Raw genomic sequence first — 21,403 nt, forward strand, 5'->3', positions numbered from 1 at the left:
GATGATGCTTGTAATCTAGATGTCATTATGCTAGTCAAGTGGATTTTACTTATGTGATCTCCGGAGACTCCTTGTCCCACGTGTGTAAAGGTGACAGTGTGTGCACCGTGTGGGTCTCTTAGGCTATATTTCACAGAATACTTATTCACTGTTATGAAGAGCATAGTGAAGTGCTTATTTATATCTCTTTATGATTGCAATGTGTTTTGTATCACAATTTATCTGTGTGCTACTCTAGTGATGTTATTAAAGTAGTTTATTCCTCCTGCACGGTGTAATGGTGACAGTGTGTGCATCGTGTTAGTACTTGGCGTAGGCTATGATTGTGATCTCTTGTAGATTATAAAGTTAACTATTGCTATGATAGTATTGATGTGATCTATGCCTCCTTTCGTAGCGTGAAGGTGACAGTGTGCATGCTATGTTAGTACTTGGTTTGGCTGTGTTGATCTGTCATGCACTCTAAGGTTACTTAAACATGAATATCGAATATTGTGGAGCTTGTTAACTCCGGCATTGAGGGTTCGTATAATCCTACACAGTTAGTGGTGTTCATCATCCAACAAGAGGGTGTAGAGTCTAGCATCTACCTATTTATTTATGTGATCAATGTTGAGAGTGTCCACTAGTGAAAGTATAATCCCTAGGCCTTGTTTCCAATACTGCTATCGCTGCTTGTTTACCTTCTCATCAGTCTTGTCTGCAATATTACCACCATCAACCACACGCCAGTCCTGGATAGCAAAGCACTTTTCTGGCGATGTTGCTACTGCTCATACTTATTCATACCACCTGTATTTCACTATCTCTTCGCCGAACTAGTGCACCTATTAGGTGTGTTGGGGACACAAGAGACTTCTTGCTTTGTGGTTGCAGGGTTGCATGAGAGGGATATCTTTGACCTCTTCCTCCCTGAGATCGATAAACCTTGGGTGATCCACTTAAGGGAAACTTGCTGCTGTTCTACAAACCTCTGCTCTTGGAGGCCCAACACTGTCTACAAGAATAGAAGCTCCCGTAGACATCAACTCCCGACAAGTGCATATGCAATAGGCAAGAGCTGATTATTTGCGTCAGCTGCGATCGCCACCAAGAGTGTGCCCTTGTACTTTCCTGTGAGAAAGGTACCATCTATTGACAGCACCGGGCGGCAGTGATGGAATGCACGTATAGTCTGGGGGAATGCCCAGAATAAACGATCAAGGATTTCTTGGTTTTCCTCCAGAGGGTGTTGCCGAACTCTCCTGACCACTTGAGTCCCCTGGTTTGTTGCTGCTATCTGATGGAGTAGTCTCGGGGCAAGATCATATGCCTCCTCATAGGTGCCATACAATCTCTGGAAAATCTCCTCCTTCGCTCGCCTTGCCTTACTAAAGCTGACCGGGAAGCCAATCAGATCTTCCGCGGTTTTTTGCAGCTTCTTTGTACCAAGGGTTATATCTTCTTCCACCGCCACTTGCATGATATGCGATACATATTTTGCAGTGACGTTGCGGTGCTTGTCGAGAGCCCCCAATTGCTTGCAGCTATGGGGTTCTATTTTTGAGATATGCCATGGCTGACATACCCCAGGGCTCACCCGAGCGATAACTCTCCCCCTGCAACCCTCCTCATTCAATTTGACGCATATGACTTTCAGCTGCCTTCGATCAGACTGCTTCACTCTGTGTTGCCGAGATATGGCCAACGCATACCTCTTGATTGCTTGGTCAGCCGAGTCCTTGTATGGGAAAGTTTGCCCAACCTGCAGACTCGCCTCCCCTAGGCCTGGAACAGAGCGGAATTCATTGCTGATGGTCATTGTTTTTAAGAACTCAGGGTCCATTGGTGCCGCAACCGCCCTCCGGGAAGGACCGACGCCTTCTTCGTCCGAGGAGGATTCAAACGAAGAAGAACGAGCGTCATCGTCCAACGCCTCTGGCAGTCCCTCCACACACTCGCTAATGTCAACGAACGCGGACCAGTATCCTGGCTCGGCAGCAAACTGGGCGACCATCTGCTCCGATGGGCCGGAGCTATGGCCTGCAGTCAGTGCCGCTTGCTCTGATTGGCCTATCATGCCTGCTGCAGTCAGGGCCAAATGCTCCGACTGAACGGTGCTCGGTCCTGTGATGATGGCCATCTCCTCTTCACCAGCGCCGGTACTGCTTCCGGCACCATCATCACATGATATAAACTGAACATACACCATGGGCTCTCCGTACATAGCAGCACCAGGTGTGCTTGCAAACCTCATGTACGTACCCCAATTTCTATCACTCTTTACCTCCCGCAAACCCCAACGGGCAGGTGTCCCATCATTCCCTCCTACGACGATGAGAGCCTCAACGGTCATCTTCTTCCCACGCATCTCACGCCCAAACTGTGCTCGGATGCATCTTCTAACATCCAAAAATTCTCTATTGACCATGTCTGTCACTACAACTTTCATCGAGTCGCAGCGCGACACATCGACACCAGAAAATTCGTCGCGTACGACGTCTCCATAAAAAACTAACAAAGTTTCCATCGTACCTACCGCACAATATTTTTATAATTATATTAGATTACAACACAATAATATTTAACATGTCATTAACATTTTTAAATAATCATAACACAACACAATTACTTACTCCACTTAGTCCTAAGATGCACCATTACTTAGTCTAATTAGAAGAGATCATTATTTACTACTAATGTTCACCGTTACTTACTCCACTAAGTCCTAATATGCATCATTACTTAGTCTAATTAGAAAAGATCATTATTTACTACTAATGTTCACCGTGTCTATGCATGCAACCGCAACACATAAAATAATAGTCTATATCCTAACATTTTTTTAACCCTGTCTATGCATGCAACCGCAGCACATGCACTAATGACACAAACTAATTATATTACATACCTAATTACGTTGTAAGTACATAAATAAAATATAATGGATCTGCTTGTTAAACTCTTACCTTGATATATCTTTTGTGCAGCTAAATCAGCTCCTGCACCGTACACATAATACTTGAGAGAGCTGAGAGTGAGAGTGTGAGCGAGCTGAGAATGAGAGTGTGAGTGTGACCAAGCTGAGAGTGACAGCGTGAGAGTGTGAGTGTGAGTGTGAGCGAGCTGAGAGTGTGAGTGTGAGTGTCAGCAAGTTGAGAGTGACAGAGTGAGTACGCGCGTAGAATGTGAGAGCTCAGAGTGAGGGTGTGAGCGATTTAAATAGAAGAGGTTGAATGCATGTATAGCGTGTATAGAACTCGCATCTCTTACAGCATCCGAATAAATATGTAGCAAACTTCAGTCAGCCTCGCACTCAACGCAGTCACGAAAATCAGCTCACTCAGCCTCGAAATCGAATCAATCAGCTAAAAGTCACCGCATGCACAGAAATATTCGAGCGGGAAAGCAGCCTCGGAATCAGCGCCGTCAATCTCGGAAATCAGTGCAATGATGCTGCCGGGAAGATGCTTTGTCGGGAGCCAAATTTATCCCACGACGCCAGATTCTCCGCGCGGTCGTCGTCGCGCGGTGCATGGCGGGGCCTACCGCCACCGGGTGTGGAGGCATCTCCACGTCGACCTGCCGCCGCTGCGTCCGGCGGCATGGCCCACCAGGCGAACGGCGAGCTGACGGCGCAGGACACCGGCTAACGTGCCGCCGAAGCCCCTGGCGGCGGGGCCCTGCCGCCACAGCCCCTGGCGGCAAGCGCCACGTGTCGGCTGGGCGCTGCCGCCACCCACGACGTGGTCTTTTTTGTCAATTTGCCTCACAGGTGGTCCTTTTTATCAATGAATTGGAGCATGTGGTCTCTTTTGGCAAAATTTCTGGTCTGCCACACCTCAAAAACCCAAGGTTATCGGAGGCGAAGCAGACCGATGGTATCGCCGGCGTAGCTTTTTTTCCCGCCTCATGGTGTCTTCGCACGTACCAACAAATTATAACACTCTTCTTCTCTTTCGGAGCAGTAACTGGAAAAGCGGTAACTTACTCTTCGCCATGGAGCAGCGCCGCCGGTTGCCGGCGGGCGGCTGCCATCAGGGAGGCGTGGGATTCTGTTTAGGTTGTCGAGTCTTGAGCCTCTCCTTCTCTCCGAGCTTCTGCAAGGTGCCTCTGCTGTTTTTCTTCAATCTGATTTTCGCCTGAAACTGAGTTCTATCGGAATTTCGCATTGCCGTTGGATGCACGGAACAGGTTAATCGTTCTATTAATAAATCTTTCTAAAAAGCTCTTGCCATGATTATAGCTCGTTGGAGATAGTGAACTTACTCTAATATTCGTTCAATGACTCAATAGACCTTTTCCTTAATGAAATCGGAGAGAGGTCCCTTTTCTCCACAAAAAGAACTTTCTGAAAATATCTGGACATTTTTCACTGTCATCGTGTAACTTACAGGTTTCATGAAATTCAACCTGTCAAGATTAGGTTCGGTTGCTGCATGTATGAATTATAATTCCACCCACACCATTAGTGCAGAAAAATAAAGAAAATGGTGAATTCTGATGTGAATTCGCAACTCACTGGTTCAGTGCGCCTCTGGGTTCAACTTCAACACAAAATTCAGACATTTCCCGAAATTGGAGGCAAAGAACTTTGCCTCGCCTCGTTAATTGACAAGAGTTCAGACCTTTCAGAGTCAGTTTTTGTCAGCTCAACATGTATCTCTGTATGCGCCCTACACAAAGTCTATGCCACACTAGAGTTCCCTTCTTTTTTTTTTCTAACAAGAGAAGGTGCTTCCACAGAATCATATAGTACGTGTTCTCTAACATGAGTTCTGTGAGTTATTATCCGCAAGTGCCTCAAAGAGTCAAATGCTTGGAACCTCCACAATACTGGAGAGGATGTTCCTTAGATCCACCATCACAGCATCCTGCTCGCCCTTTACCTGCACATGGGGACATAGAGAAGAAGCCGTTCACCTTATCAGGAAACTAATAACAATAACAGGTTTAGAAGCTCAGTAGGATCTCTTATTCTTCTGTTGTAGCCAAAAGTTGTGAGGGCAATGTTACCTCAATGGAGAAGAAGCTCTCTGCATAGCCATAGAAGGTGATGGTGTTTAGGCTAAGCACTTGCACATTGTTGCTGTAGAGTGCCTCCAGCACCTTGGTGAAGAGGCCTGCCCTTTTGGTCCAAAATATCTTGAGGTTGTACTTGCATGAACCCAGAGGTATCAGCTCAACCTGACCCTGTGAACATGTAGTATGAGAAAATCAGCAGGATATCACAACTAAAGTTTGGCAGGAAAATAAGGGACGAATTTGATAATTCGATATCTGATGTTTTTCTTTCGTGGCTTCTACATTTGTGTTTCTTTTACAAACTTGGAAGTTTGAAATTACAGTACATGGGTTTTTTTAGGGGAAACAAATTATATGACTATATTTTACTAGACCAAATAAGAGCGTGAATTTCTCGCCTTCGTTTAGCTGTGTTCAGAAGTATGTTGGAATTAAAATAAGTTGGGCAACTTCAAGGATATGCAATTAAGTGGCCATCGCTGGTGAAAAGTACTTGGTCAGTGTGGTGAAGTTGAACAATCATATTTTGTGCATTGGTTGATCTGAATTTTAGGTTCCATAGATGTGCAATGGTTGATCTTAAAAGGTCAAGTTAAGCCCGATGCTGCCCTGACATTGTCTTTCAGCAGGTAGTACCTGGTAATGGATGCTGTCCGTGGGGGCGAACGATTCTGAACACGACGCGCTGCCTTGCTTCTCCGGGGCCTCGCCGGGGGAGTCTGCTAGCTGGGTCTGCAGCTCAAGGACCTCGTTCTGGAGCTTCTTGATGTGATCGATTGCGTCCGACAGGGTGGACTCCTTGCTCATCTGAAAACACCGGACAGGTAAACCAATGGGTACATCATGTGAGAGAACGGCAACTGAATTTTCTCCCATGAGGAAGCAGTTCTGATTATTATTTTGTTCTTTGCGTGCGAACACATAAACGAGACAGTCATGGCTTGAGAAACACAAACAAATTATTCAGCGACTAATTTCGGTGGCGTGCGATCAGTCCGACTAATTAAAATCGCTGCTGGGAAAGAGGAAGCAAGCATGACTAGGGCGCACCTTGGTGATGTTGGGCACGACGGCCCTGAGCGCGAGGATGTTGCTGTTGAGCCTGCTCCTCCTACGCCTCTCGGCGTCTAGGTTCTTGGACTTGTACCCCGTCGCCTCCCCCGCCGGCGGCAGCTGCTCCCCGTCCTCGCTCTCATCGCCACCGCCGCCGCCGAAGTTGAGCATCGACTCCACGAAGTCCTCCATCTTCACGTCCTCGGCAGCGCCGCCGTTGCCGACGTCGCCGCGGGCAGCCCTCGGACGGCGCGGCATTGCTGCGTGGGAGGATGATCGATGTAGGAAGAAGATGAGCCTGTCTCCCGGTCTCCCACCGAACGAGGGAGGGGGCGTTCAGTGGCAGCGCCGTGCAGTGTGGCTTACTCCCACTCCCACTCCCACTCTCCCTCTGCCGGTGCTGGTGCGGTGCCTTGTGGGCATCTTGCGCCTCAGGCGGTGGCTTATATGGGCGGGGAGGAATCTCGCGGAGAAAGCAACCGCCAAGGCAGGGCGCGAACGCAAGTGAGATGGTTCTCCATTCTCCTTCTCTCTCTCCTCGTGCCGGTGTGTGCGAGTTGGTTGCAGCGGCACCTGATGGGCTGGCCCCGGTTGGTTGCGCTGTTGACTACCACCGAGATATTGTACTAGCGAGGAGTGAGAGCATCTTCCTCGCTTCCTCCATGGCTTCACCATTGGTAACTGAAAAAAGGTGATAAAGCTTCAGGTGTGATTGTGTCATTTTGCATCCAGGCATGGCACACAGCCCTCGATTTTTTTCGATAAAGGGAATATATTAATATCAAGAAGATACCAATTACACCCAGCCTCTGCAACAACGCACCACCCTAATGACACTACGGATGCACATAGCCAAAAACAAGAAAAGAAAACTAAGAAATAAAAGTCCCGCTACAGTATCTCGGGCCTAACAACAGCAATATATCCACCGCCAAGACAACACCTGAATTACAGACTAGTCCCCGCTCTCAAAACAAATGCCTCCACCAAGGACATTGCCAGGCACAACCAAATAAGGCTAGACCTTGGGTTTTCACCCTGAAAGGTAAGACTCTGCACTTCACCTGTGTTGTCGCCCCCACTTTCATACCGCTGCTGTGAAGCCCGAAACACCAAGCAAGTCCCTCAACATCGCAAAAACTTGAACCTCCCTTAGCTAGTCCTCCCCTCTGGCCTTCATGAAATTCTCTTCTTCCGACTTTCATCATGGATCCATAGTCACTTGATGTCAATCAAAGAAAAAGAGCTTCGCGCCGCTCCCTCCAGAACCACAAAAGATCCCCGCTACAGTGAGCAAAACCTTGTAATTGCAAGCCAAACCGGTGCGAACACATCACCTGAAGTTAATGCTTGTAAAACAATGCCTTCAACAAAATTGTTGCCGGGACTTTGGATTTTCACCCTGGATTAAGTTTGTCATTTCAAACAATAGTACTTTCAACAAGACCATTACTAGGCATAATTAATTAAGACAAGACCTTAGATTTTCACCCTCCTCGAAATAGGCTTTCACCCCGCTATATTAATATAGCAACCACACGGTACAACTGCTGGAGCATCAGCACAATCACGCCCAAGAGAAAACATGAAAGAAAGAAAGCTGAAAAGGTCGGATCGATGAAAACGAAGGTGTTCCGTAGCCGTTGCGCCCACCGGAGAATTACCACCACGATCTTAGCACTCTGAAACACCGCGTACCAAGTAGCACCTTCAAGAAGGCATGCGACGACGACGACGCTGCTACCCGGACTGGTCCTAGGGTTTCCCCCCGTACGCACAAGGGCAAGGAAGGAGGGCTTCACCCAACGCCCTTCACGAAGGAAAGGTGGCACCCGCGAGCGTCACCGCGTCGGTGTCGGCCAACCCGACAGAGATTTCTCCCGGCCCTCGCACCCTTGCCCCGGACGCTCCAATGTGCTCCACCAAACTCACCGCCCACCAATATGCACCACCACGACTATAGAACCACCATCGCTGCCTTACCATGGCCAACGAATCGAGGCCAGCGAGCCAAAGGAGGATCTCGAAACCGAGGAGCAATGAAGTAGTGGTCAGGCGGGAGGGAACCGCCTCCACCGCCAATGGCGGTACCTATCCGGACATGCCGGCAAGGGGCATACCAGGCCCTCCTGGCCCGGCCGAGCAAAGACCCACCTAGTCCATGCTCGTGAAGCCCCCGTCGGGATGCTGCTGGACACGCGCCTCCACCTCACCCATGATGTAGCCCCGCCTAACGACGACACTACACCATGGCCGAGGAGTCCCCCAAGTGGACCGACAACCCGAACCCGTGCGATACATGACAAGGTGAACCCAATCCTCTTTACCCTCGACCTCGGTACACCCTTGGATAGAGTACTACCTCATGTCGATATTCGTTGTGTTATTAGGTACGAGTTTCGTCAAGGATCCGGAGAGGAGGAGCCACTCACTTGGTGCAAGGGAGAAGGAAGAAGAAAGGGAGAAGAAGATGAAGGAAGAAGGAAGGAAAGAGAAAGAAAAAGAAAGAAGAGAAGAAGGAGGAGGAGGAGGAGGGAGGTCGGAGCCTCTAGGCAGCCATGGCCGGCCACCACTGGCCGGAGCCTCCAGGCAGGCCATGGCCGGAGCCTCCACTCACCCCATGGCCGGTACCACTCACAGGAGGAGGCCACGTGGGTGGAGGTAGGACCGGTACTACCGGCCACCTCTGGCCGGTACTACCGGCCTGCCCCAAGTGCCCCAACTTCAGCCGCGCGGGGAAAGGAAGGGACTCCGTTACCTCTGGGTGGAGGCTCCACCCGAGGTACCGCTCAGCCCTTTTTCCTCCCAGTACATGCTGATTTTGCTCCCCAGTACCTCGGGTGGAGCCTCCGGCCGAGGTACCGCACGCGCGTCCGAGCTTCCAGTACACTTCGCTTCATTTTGATGCTATTTCCGGTACCGCGACCGGTACCTCCGCCCGTGGTACCGCTCGCACGCGTTTTAGCTCAAATCTGAACTGTTGATCATAATCGAGCGACTGTAACTTATTTAGTTCTTTCCCCAAACTACCCTTGGACGAATCAGAACCTATATGTATCTCTTTGCCCTCCCTAGATTAGGGTTAGACAAGATTTGGCTTAGACATGATTTGAGCTTTGTCTCCCTAGAACTATGTTCTTTGTATCCAAGGCACTCTTGTGAGATTTGGATTGTGTTGTGTGAGATTCTAGTGTTGCCCACTCTCTCTCTCACAGCTTGATTCAACTCCCATACCGGTCTCTCCCTCCGAAATTCTACCGCGTATCTCTTCCGGGTTGATTCTATCGGCGTGGTCCATCGAGCCACAGGAGTGTAAGTCGATTGTATCGGGTTGGTGTGCGTGTGTGTGTTCTTCGTATTCATCGCGTTCTTCGTTTCCCCTCTTTTCCCCTTTCAATTTCGGGTCAATTCGCGAGATCGGGCCACATCCTAGGTCTTAGACCTCATCAACCCACCTCAGCTCCGGCCACCTCTCCTGCCCGCCAGAAGCGGTCCGGAGGCGCCCAAGCCAGGCCCGCCTAGCCCTAGATGGGCCCCGAGGGCCCTACTCTGGGCCGAGAGAGCCCCGCCGCGCGCCACCTTGCCGTCCCGCCACCAAGCAGCCGTGCCATCGCTAGTCTGCCGCCCGTCACTGCGCTGCCCGAAGACCCGCGCCGCCACGGAACCTTCCAAGCCAAGGAGCACCGTCGCCGGAGGAGAAGGCCCCGCGCCCCACCTCCAAACGCCCGGGTAGAGGCAGATCCGCCGCCGCCGACACCGCACGGGGCTTTGCCCGGACGGCCTGCGCCGACTGCGGCGGATGGGGAGGCCGGAGGAGGGGGTCGAAGAAGGCTAGGGTCTGGGCGCCCTCCTGCCGCCCGCGGGAAGCGACAGCGAGGGCCGGGGGAGAGGGGAGGAGTCGGGGACGGCGGCGGCGTGGGGCGGAACCCTAGTCGCGGGAGCGGTTCCTTCGTGCGGGAGCGGTTCCCTTGGATTTTCACCCTGAAAGATAAGACTATGTACTCCTGTTGTATTGCCGCCCCTGCTCGCCGATGTCACCGTTGCAAGTCAAGAAACACCAAGCAATGTCCTCTTCGCCACGAAGACTCAGACCACCATTAGTACCTCAGCTGTCAGAACATCTCTACCACCGTCTTCACCATGGAAATCGAAAACCGACATGTCCCGTGATGGTAACAGATGATAAAGCTTCGTGTCACTCCCTCCTGAAGCCGCACAGACGGAAATATAGGTGCACGCGAGCGCATCCCATAGGATCCAGCGATCTACAAGCATCATGCCCCAATGAAGATCGCCGGTGGAGACTTCCTAAACTCGTCACCGGCCATATCAATGAGGGTTGGCACCAAGCAGACCCCATCTTGGCGTGAAAAGAACCCAAAGACCGCCTCTTTTATCAGGCAGATCGGCAGGCCACCACGCAGCCGCCCGCAGGCTCCCAACAGTGATCTCAGCGGGCACCGCCACCACCACCCGCACCACATAGAGATGGGGGGCTGAGCCGTAATGAGTTCCCGAACCAGACGCCGTGCCGTCCTTGCGGCCAGAGCGATAGCCAAGGTGGCCCAAAAAGTTCGGGGCCGTCACCCCGGCGTCCATCTCCGCTGAACGAGCCACGCCGTCGAGAGCCACCACGAAGCTCCGGCCAGAGATAACACCACGCGACGCGAGGAGGAGGAGGCCCTCGCCGCCAGAAATCACCACGCTCTCATTTGAATTCAGAATAAAAGGAAAGGAGGATTAAAGACAAATTCGGCTAAAATGCAGTTCCCCGCCACCTAAATTTACCTCTGATGTGCATAATATTGGGTTCTGAATTCAATTGCATATGACAACAGTGAAACGGATTATTTTACTGAGATTCAAATGATCATGTTCGGGCCACGAGGTTATATGGATTCTGAGATTTGCACAGTACAGACGATTGTACAGCGAAATATCTGAAGCACCTCCTTTGATTTCTTTCTTCCCGGTACAAGATGCTGTATGCGGTGATAGTGTTCGGCAGAACAGTGGGCAGTGCGTCATTTGATCGGAACTCGGAAGCGACTCTCCGGTCTATCTCTGCGTCTTCTGGGTAATCTGGTAACCGAAAAGACGTCGTGCTACGCTGGACCTGTAGCTGGATGGACGGATGGATGGATGATGGATGGGCCTGTCTCTGTGTGTGTACGTTCAGGCAGAGTCATGGAAATTTTCAAAAGGTAGATCGGTACAAGCAGATATGTATCTATCTTTTAGTACTACGGAAATGATACAGCAAGATCTCTGAAACTTTACCATCCATCTTGTCCCGATATCTTTCTCGTACAGTCGCTGCATCTCAGTGAGTACATGCGCAGATGCTGCTTGGTTGGAGTTCCGTAGGCTGTCAGTCTGAGCTTGTTCTTTGTTATTGTGGTGCGTCAGGTGCAGCGTATGCTATGCCCACCAGTGGTCCGAAAAAATCTATAATAAGATCTTTCACCCTCTACTGCTCTTCGTCAGCAAAGATGTTACCGCATATCAGCTAGAGTGGGTCTGTTTGCAAGTCGATCTATCTCTGAAAATGGAAATGCAAGTGAAGACGTGAATGAACTGCGCGGCATTCTTGTGATAAAAATGTACCCCGTATTTGCTGTTGTTTCGTCTTTCTTTTGACCACGGAAGGGCTCACTGATATCTGTGCAAAGTGGAAGTGTGGGAATTAAAATCGATGGTAACTTTGAACACTATTTTAAAACTAGAACACACAATTGAGACATGATGATTATTTGTTTCCAACGCTTTTTAACATTGCTACTGGGTAGTCCGCACTGCAATGGCGAAGGAAGGTGGCCAAGTGGGAGCACTCATCCCTCATCTTGTTGAAGGCGAAGTGTCAATCCTGCAATATATGCAGAAGACACAATACTTTTCATGAAACACCACTTATATAAAGTTGTCAACATGAAACTAATATTGTCTATCTTCGAGCAACTCTCCATTCTTAAAATTAACTTTCACAAGAGTGGGAGCTTCTGTTTTGATAAAGCAAAAGAAAAAGAGCACCAGTATAGCAACTATTTGGCAGTGAATCTGGATGTTTACCTATTAGGTATCGGGGTACCTATCCAAGAGAAAATTATGGATTTCCAGTAGAGAGCCGCTTCAAAGGGAGGTTAGAATGCTGGCAAGGAAAATTACTCTCATAAAGAGTCTGACTTGTCTTGGAATTCTATTCTACCAAGTTTGCCGAAGTTAATGTTTTTTTTTCTCGAAATACCCAAAGGGGTTAGAAAAAGACTTGATTTCTACGGATCATGTTTCTTTTTGGCAAAGTGATAAAAAAATTGTAACCAAGTGGTTGTAAACCAAAGAAGGTTTTGGTGTTGAGGTGCTCGAACTTAAAAAACAAATGTTTGTTCAGCAAATGGTTGTTTAAACTTTTAAATGAAGACGGGATATGGCAAGAATTACTACACAATAAGTATTAACGAATAATACACTTTCTCAAGTCCTGGCAAAATCAATTGATTCTCCATTCTAGAAAGACCTAACATGAGTTAAAGATGAGTTATTTGGTTGCGGTTCTTTTAAGATTGGAGATGATAGGCACACCCGATTTTCACTCATTATCGGGTGTAAGTATTGCATGGTGGCTACATGTATTTTGATGTATGATCTTTGTCATATTTCTTTGAATAAATCAATAAAAGGGATATTTTCGACACAAGAGGCCGGGGTACTCCCCCTATTTAGAAAAATGTTCATTTCGCTCGAATTGTGGTGGAAAGCCAATATATAATAGGTGAAGTAAAAGAAGAAGACTTCAAAGAAGTTTGACATTTTGTGTTTTATTACATTATACATATCATTCATAGTTGTTTATGTTTGCTTGATGTAGTACAGTACTTGTTTAGCATAGTGTATCTTGTTTTAAAAAAATTGAGGGAAATCTCAACACTGTATCGATCAAATTAAATCATTACAAAGTATCTCTCGAATGCAATCCGGAGCAAGAAAACGAAAACTAATAGTTCCAAAGGTTCTAGAATAGCGAACTAAAACATGTGCCGACTCATTTCGTCTACAAGGGACACATTAGAAAGAGTACGAAGTAAATTGCGAGGTCTCCTTCTTGATGTCTTAAATGACCACTCCCAAAGAAGGGCGCCAATTTATGTTTGACACAAAGGTAAACTCTTTAGATATGCAACTATGTGAATTTACCTAGATGACAAGAAAAACAACTAAGCAAGATATAGCTAGACAAGATATAATTGAGCAATCAAGGATAGAGGTAACCGAGAGTAGAGCACGCGGAGACACAAATATGATTCTCATAGTTCCTTCCTTTTAAGGGGAAGTACGTCTACGTTTGGAGGAGTGTGGTCGCCACAAAGGCCTAACCAATGACACGAAGACCTCACTCAGGTCTCCTGTGAGCAACTCCATAAAGGCCTAGCCCACTTCCACTAAGGGAATTCCTCAAGGCGGAAACCGGGCCTTTACAAGATTCTTGGGGCACACATCCACAACTAAATCGGAGGCTCCCAATAGCTGTAACAACACAAGAACAAATCAACCACAAGCAACTAGGGTTTCCAAATGTAACACTAGCAAATGGGCCCTCAAGCAAATAAGGGGGAAATGTAAATCGCTTCGGTGAAGATGTAGATTGGGGTCTTCTCCTTCAATTCTCCAAAGCTCAAGAGATTTGGGCGGTTGAGGGAGGAAATCTCATGAATCTTGTGTTTTTCGTGTGGCTCCAATGGTGGATGAACTTGAGATGAAATGAGCAATCTGAGCTTGAGGAAGAAGAGGTGTATTTATACCCCCCGCCAAATCGAGCCGTTGCAGGAAATTTAGGGGCGGATAATCTGGCCTAAGTATGGACCAGCCCTCCTGGATTATCCGGGGCAAATGGAAATATCCGGCCGACATCCAGTGGCCTCGGCGCTTAAATCCTTATCCGTTTTTCAGGGCTCGGATATTCTACAAATATCCGGCCCTGAATTATCCGGCCTAGAGCAACTTTCCTACTTCCTTCTTTTCGTTTCTCAACACAAATTCAATCATTAATAATTTCTGCACTATATCAACGCACATTAGTGTATCACACATATTGTCATCAAACACACAAAACTATAATTAGAGAGACGTTCTTTCACCTCCAAAGTGAGAGCCATTGCACACATGACGACAAGTGCATATGCAAGTTCAGCGATGTGACATTCATAATGAACTCGTTGCAGGTATCTAAGCATTCACCATTGTGATTTTGACTTCTAAATCAGGGCACCTACTCTCATTCACTTGGATGACTGTCGTAGATATGCCAACTAAGTATACCACAACGGAATCCTAATTCTAGCAAACCAGGGTGACCCATAGATGGTGGTGTGGCCTTGATACGTCCATTTTGCATCACTATTTTATATCATAATTTACTGTTATTCATTGATATATTTCATATTTAGAGATGATACTTATGTTATTTCACCTATTTTGCATGTTTCATGATTATTGGAGAATTACTCACCGGAGTCAGAATTCTGCTGGAAAAAGCACCGTCAGGATACAAAATTTCTGAAGATCAACAACTGACGGAAAATATACCGAAGCTCCTATTTTTCCAGATGACGGAGCCAGCCAAAAGGGGAGGCCGAGGAGGGCCGCCATGGGCCCTCCCCATGGGCCGGCGCGGCCACCAATGCCGGCGCGCCGGCACGTGGGGAGGGGGCCCACGAACCCCTCGGTGATCGCCCTTTCGCGTACTTCATCTCCCAGAAACCCTAAGGTGCGGGGGAACATCGAGGATAGTCATCGCCGCCTCCTCGAGGCGGAAAACACCAGAGAGAAAAGAGCTCTCCGGTAGGCAGAAATCTGCCGGGGAAATTCCCTCCCGGAGGGGGAAAATCGTCGCCATCGTCACCGTCATCGAGTTGGACTTCATTGGGATCGTCATCATCATCTCCACCACCGACACCGTCATCTCCATCGCTGCACCTCGTCTCCGCTGTAACATCTAGGGTTGAATCTTGAGTATTTCATAGGGGAAACTCTCCCGGTGTTGATTATTCCTTGTTATTGATGCTATTGAGTGAAACCGTTGAATCAAGGTTTATGTTCAGATTGTTATCCATCATCATATCACCTTTGATCATGTTCCATATGATGTCTTGTGAGTAGTTCGTTTAGTTATTGAGGACATGGGTGAAGTCTAAATGTTAGTAGTGAACTATGTTGAGTAATATTTAATGGTTTGATATTTAAGTTGTGGTGTTATTCTTCTAGTGGTGTCATGTGAACGTCGACTACATGACACTTCACCTTTATGGGCCTAGGGGAATGCATATTGTATTCGTTTGCTAATTGTGGGGTTGCCGGAGTGACAGCAACCTGAACCCCCGTTGGTATATCGATGCATGAGGGATAGCAGGATCTCAGAGTTTAAGGTTGTGGTTAGATTTATCTTAATTACTTTTTTGTATTTGCGGATGCTTGTAAGGGGTTTAAGCACAAGTATGTATTAGTCCTAGGAAGGGCGGTGCATTATCATAGGTTCACCCACACAACACTTATCAAAACAATGAAGATTAATCAACTATATAAAGCGAAAGCACTAGAGTAAATTCCCGTGTGTCCTCAAGAACGTTTGGTCATCATAAGTAAAAAAACCGGCTTGTCCTTTGTGCTAAAAAGGATTGGGCCACTTGCTGCAATTATTATTCTCGCATTTTACTTACTTGTATTTTATTTATCTGCTATATCAAAACCTCCTGAAAACTTGTCTGTGAGCATTTACAGTGAATCCTTCATCGAAACTGCTTGTCAACACCTTCTGCTCCTCGTTGGGTTCGACACTCTTATTTATCGAAAGTACTACGATACACCCCCTATACTTGTGGGTCATCAAGACTATTTTCTGGCGCCGTTGCCGGGGAGTGAAGCGCTATTGGTAGGTGGAATTGATAAGGAAAACTTTTACTGTACGCGCTGTTTTTATTTCTGCCGCCTGCTATAATTCATTATGGAGAGATCTTCTCTTGAATTGCTATTTGGAAAATCTACTACTACTGCAAAGGTAGTGGATGAGGCGCCAGGTGAGAAAGTGATTCCATATAAAATACCTATGAAAATTATTGAACGTGTTGTGGATAACCGCTATGAAGGGGATGGAACTGTCCTTCCTGGATATCATTTACTGTTTTTACATGAATTATGCGGGTTATTCAAGTGTGCAGGTATTTCTATGGATGACGTTAGGAAGAAACTATTCTCTATGTCGCTGTCTAGTAAAGCGGCGCATTGGTATAAACTACTGAAGAATGGGCATTCTCTTGATTGGAAGGATATTATGCCTCTATTTTATTCTAAATTCTATCCTCCAAGTGAAATTCACAAAGATCGAAACCGCATATATAATTTCTGGCCTCATGATGGAGAGAGTATTGCCCAAGCATGGGGGAGATTGAAGTCTTTAATGCTCAAATGCCCCATTCATGAGCTTCCTGGTAATATCATCATTGATAATTTCTATGTAAGACTTTCTTTTCAAGATAAAACCTTGCTGGATACTACTTGTTCTGGATCATTCACGCGCAACAAATAAGAGTTTAAATGGGACCTTCTTGATCGGATTCAGGAGAATACTGAAGAATGGGAGAACGACAAAGGTAGAGAGTCAGGTATAAATTATGATTATGAATGCATTGAAACTTTTATGGATACTGATAAATTTTGAAATATGAGTGCTACTTATGGTCTTGACTCTCAAGTTGTTGCAAAGTTTTATAAAGCTTTTGCCTCTCATTTTGAATTGCCTAGGAAGAGTTTTAATAAGTATCATGAACCTTACAAAGATAAAACTGATTCACCTATAGGTAAATGTATTGAAGTTAAAACAGTTGATCACATTCTTCCTGAAGCTTATATTGAAAAAAATTCCTTTTCCTGCTAAAATGAAGGAGTATTCTGTTATAACTAGTGTGGTTAACAAAAGTGCAAAGAAACCTATAGAACCTGAGGAGCAAATAAATATTGAACCTGCTGTTGCAATAGCTAAAGACCTTGTGACTGAAAATGTAGAAGATGGTCACATCATTTTCTGTGAAGATGCTTCTAATATTGTTTCACATCCTAGTAAGTCTAGGAAAGCAAGTGTTCCTACGCTCTCTGTTAAAATTGGTGATCATTGTTATTATGGTTTATGCGATATTGGTGCAAGTTCTAGTGCCATTCCTTATGAGCTTTACAGGGAAATCATGCATGAAATTGGTTCTTGTGAACTTGAAGATATTGATGTGGTTATTTGGCTAGCTAATAGAGAAACTATCTCTCCTATTGGTATTGTTCGAGATGTGGAAGTTCTATGTGGTAAGATTAAATATCCTGCTGACTTTTTGGTACTTGGTTCTGCTGCTAGTAAGACTTGTCCTATCATTTTTTGTAGACCTTTTCTAAATACTTGTGGAGCTATTATAGATTGCAAGAAAGAGAAAATTGTGACTAAATTTGCTGGTGAATCTTATGAGTTTAATTTCTCTAAATTTGCCAAAGTTCCTTATGAAGCTGAATTGCCTAATGATGATTTTAGAGTTGAACAACTTGCATCTATTGGTCTTGCTCCTAATAATCCTTTGCAGCAATATTTGGAGGATCATGAGAGTGAAGTCTTTAGGGAAGAAAGGAATGAGCTTGATGAAATTTTCCTTCGTCAACCCATTCTTAAACATGACTTACCGGTCGAAGATCTAGGTACAACACCACCACCAAAGGAAGATCCTGTTTTTGATTTGAAACCATTGCCTGATAATCTTAAGTATGCTTATATTGATGATAAGAAAACATATCCTGTTATTATTAGTGCTAAGCTTTCAGATTTTGAGGAAGAAAGATTATTGGAAATATTGAAGAAACACCGAGCAGCTATTGGCTACACTCTTGATGACTTGAAGGGGATTTCTCCCTCTATTTGCCAACATGCCATCAACATGGAAGATGATGCAAAGCCTGTTGTTGAACATCAGCGTCATCTAATTCCTAAGATGAAGGATGTGGTAAGGAATGAGGTATTAAAACTTCTTGAAGCTGGTATTATATATTCTATTGCTGATAGTAGATGGGTTAGTCATGTGCATTGTGTTCCTAAGAAAGGAGGAATAACTGTTGTACCTAATGATAATGATGAGCTCATCCCTCAAAGAGTAGTTGTAGGGTATAGAATGTGCATTGATTTTCGAAAGGTTAATAAAGTTACTAAGAAAGATCATTACCCTTTACCTTTTATTGATCAAATGCTAGAAAGGTTATCTAAAAATACTCATTTCTGCTTTCTTGATGGTTATTCTGGGTTTTCACAAATTGCTGTTAGAGCTAAAGATCAAGAGAAAACCACTTTCACTTGTCCCTATGGAACTTATGCTTATAGGCGTATGCCTTTTGGTTTATGTAATGCTCCTGCTACTTTTCAAAGATGCATGTCTGCTATTTTTCATGGCTTTTGTGAAAAGATTGTAGAGGTATTCATGGATGATTTTTCTGTCTATGGGAATTCTTTTGATAATTTGTTGCGAAACCTTGATAAAGTTTTGCAGAGATGTGAAGAAACTAACCTTGTTCTTAATTGGGAGAAATACCACTTTATGGTTAATGAAGGAATTGTATTGGGACATAAAATTTCTGAGAGAGGTATTGAAGTTGATAGAGCTAAAGTTGAAGCAATTGAGAAGATGCCCTATCCTAGGGATGTTAAAGGTATTCGTAGTATTCTTGGTCATGCTGGTTTTTATAGGAGATTTATTAAAGATTTCTCTAAAATTTCAAAGCCTCTTACTAATATTATTCAAAAATATGTACCTTTTGTTTTTGATGATGATTGTAAGGAAGCTTTTGAAACTCTAAAGAAAGCCTTAACAACTGCTCCTGTAGTTGAACCTCCTGATTGGAATTTACCTTTTGAAATTATGTGTGATGCTAGTGATTTTGCTGTAGGTGCTGTTCTTGGACAGCGAGTAGATAAAAAATTGAATGTTATTCATTATGCTAGTAAAACTCTTGATGCTGCTCAAAGAAATTATGCTACAACTGAAAAAGAGTTATTAGCTGTAGTTTTTGCTTGTGACAAGTTTAGACCTTATATTGTTGATTCAAAAGTCACAGTTCATACTGATCATGCTGCAATTAGGTACCTGATACGCGTACAACACGCGTCCGTTGGGAACCCCAAGAGGAAGGTGTGATGCGTACAATAACAAGTTTTCCCTCAGTAAGAAACCAAGGTTTATCGAACCAGTAGGAGTCAAGAAGCACGTTGAAGGTTGATGGCGGCGGAGTGTAGTGCGGCGCAACACCAGGGATTCCGGCGCCAACGTGGAACCTGCACAACACAACCAAAGTACTTTGCCCCAACGTAACAGTGAGGTTGTCAATCTCACCGGCTTGCTGTAACAAAGGATTAGATGTATAGTGTGGATGATGATGTTTGCAGAGAACAGTAGAACGAGTATTGCAGTAGATTGTATTCGATGTAAAAGAATGGATCGGGGTCCACAGTTCACTAGTGGTGTCTCTCCCATAAGATAAATAGCATGTTGGGTGAACAAATTACAGTTGGGCAATTGACAAATAAAGATGGCATGACAATGCACATACATGTTATGATGAGTAGTGTGAGATTTAATTGGGCATTACGACAAAGTACATAGACCGCTATCCAGCATGCATCTATGCCTAAAAAGTCCACCTTCAGGTTATCATCCGAACCCCCTCCAGTATTAAGTTGCAAACAACAGACAATTGCATTAAGTATGGTGCGTAATGTAATCAACAAATACATCCTTAGACATAGCATTGATGTTTTATCCCTAGTGGCAACAGCACATCCACAACCTTAGAACTTTCTCACACTGTCCTGCATTTAATGGAGGCATGAACCCACTATCGAGCATAAATACTCCCTCTTGGAGTTACAAGTAACGACTTGGCCAGAGCCTCTACTAGCAACGGAGAGCATGCAAGATCATAAACAACACATATATGATAGATTGATAATCAACATAACATAGCATTCATTATTCATCGGATCCCAACAAACACAACATGTAGAATTACAGATAGATGATCTTGATCATGTTAGGCAGCTCACAGGATCCAACAATGATAGCACAATTAGGAGAAGACGACCATCTAGCTACTGCTATGGATCCATAGTCCAGGGGTGAACTACTCACACATCAATCCGGAGGCGACCATGGCGGTGTAGAGTCCTCTGGGAGATGATTCCCCTCTCCGGCAGGGTGCCGGAGGCGATCTCCTGAATCCCCCGAGATGGGATTGGCGACGGTGGCGTCTCTGGAAGGTTTTCCGTATCGTGGCTCTCGGTACTGGAGTTATTCTCGACGAAGGCTTAAGTAGGCGGAAGGGTAGGTCAGGGGGCACCACGAGGGGCCCACACGCTAGGGCCGCGCGGCCAGGGGGTGGGCCGCGCCACCCTGTTGTGTGGCCGCCTCGTCGCCCCACTTCGTATCTCTTTCGGTTTTCTGGAAGCTTCGTGGAAAAATAGGCCCCTGGGCGTTGATTTCGTCCAATTCCGAGAATATTTCCTTACTTGGATTTCTGAAACCAAAAACAGCAGAAAACAACAACTGGCTCTTCGGCATCTTGTTAATAGGTTAGTGCCGGAAAATGCATAAATATGACATAAAGTATGTATAAAACATGTAGGTATCATCAATAAAGTAGCATGGAACATAAGAAATTATAGATACGTTTGAGACGTATCAAGCATCCCCAAGCTTAGTTCCTACTCGTCCCGAGTAGGTAAACGATAACAAAGATAATTTCTGAAGTGACATGCCATCATAATCTTGATCAATACTATTGTAAGCACATGTAATGAATGCAGCGATCCAAAGCAATGGTAAAGACAATGAGTAAAACAACTCAATCATATAGCAAAGACTTTTCATGAATAGTACTTTCAAGACAAGCATCAATAAGTCTTACATAAGAGTTAACTCATAAAGCAATAAATTCATAGTAAAGGCATTGAAGCAACACAAAGGAAGATTAAGTTTCAGCGGTTGCTTTCAACTTGTAACATGTATATCTCATGGATAATAGTCAACATAAAGTAATATGATGAATGCAAATATGCAAGTGTGTAAGAATCAATGCACAGTTAACACAAGTGTTTGCTTCTTAAGGTGGGAGGAAATAGGTAGACTGACTCAACATAAAAGTAGAAGAAAGGCCCTTGAAAGAGGGAAGCATCGATTGCTATATTTGTGCTAGAGCTTTTTATTTTGAAAACAAGAAACAGTTTTGTCAACGGTAGTAATAAAGCATATGTGTTATGTAAATTATATCCTACAAGTTGCAA

At 45.5% G+C, this 21,403-nt stretch overlaps 1 protein-coding gene across 1 annotated transcript; it reads right to left on the reverse strand.

Moving 5' to 3' along the window:
* Positions 1–4,679: 4,679 nt before the first annotated feature.
* On the reverse strand, positions 4,680–6,590 carry LOC127330106 (transcription factor UDT1-like). Its single transcript, XM_051356441.2, has 4 exons — positions 6,055–6,590; positions 5,641–5,811; positions 4,996–5,172; positions 4,680–4,868 (listed from the first exon to the last, which is right to left on the reverse strand). The coding sequence occupies exons 1-4, from the start codon at positions 6,313–6,315 to the stop codon at positions 4,791–4,793; spliced, it is 687 nt and encodes a 228-aa protein (XP_051212401.1). The 5' UTR covers positions 6,316–6,590; the 3' UTR covers positions 4,680–4,790.
* Between the last annotated feature and the right edge of the window lie 14,813 nt (positions 6,591–21,403).

The sequence above is a fragment of the Lolium perenne genome, chromosome 2 (genome assembly GCF_019359855.2).
Source record: "Lolium perenne isolate Kyuss_39 chromosome 2, Kyuss_2.0, whole genome shotgun sequence".
Classification (NCBI taxonomy): Eukaryota; Viridiplantae; Streptophyta; class Magnoliopsida; order Poales; family Poaceae; genus Lolium; species Lolium perenne.

Bases quoted from the DNA above. Each gene is read 5' to 3' on its own strand.
- LOC127330106 (XM_051356441.2), bottom strand. From the start codon at position 6,315: ATGCCGCGCCGTCCGAGGGCTGCCCGCGGCGACGTCGGCAACGGCGGC. The intron at 5,812-6,054 runs GTGCGCCCTAGT...CGGTGTTTTCAG, and splicing joins TCGTGCCCAACATCACCAAG to ATGAGCAAGGAGTCCACCCT. The intron at 5,173-5,640 runs GTACTACCTGCT...ACATGTTCACAG, and splicing joins CGGACAGCATCCATTACCAG to GGTCAGGTTGAGCTGATACC.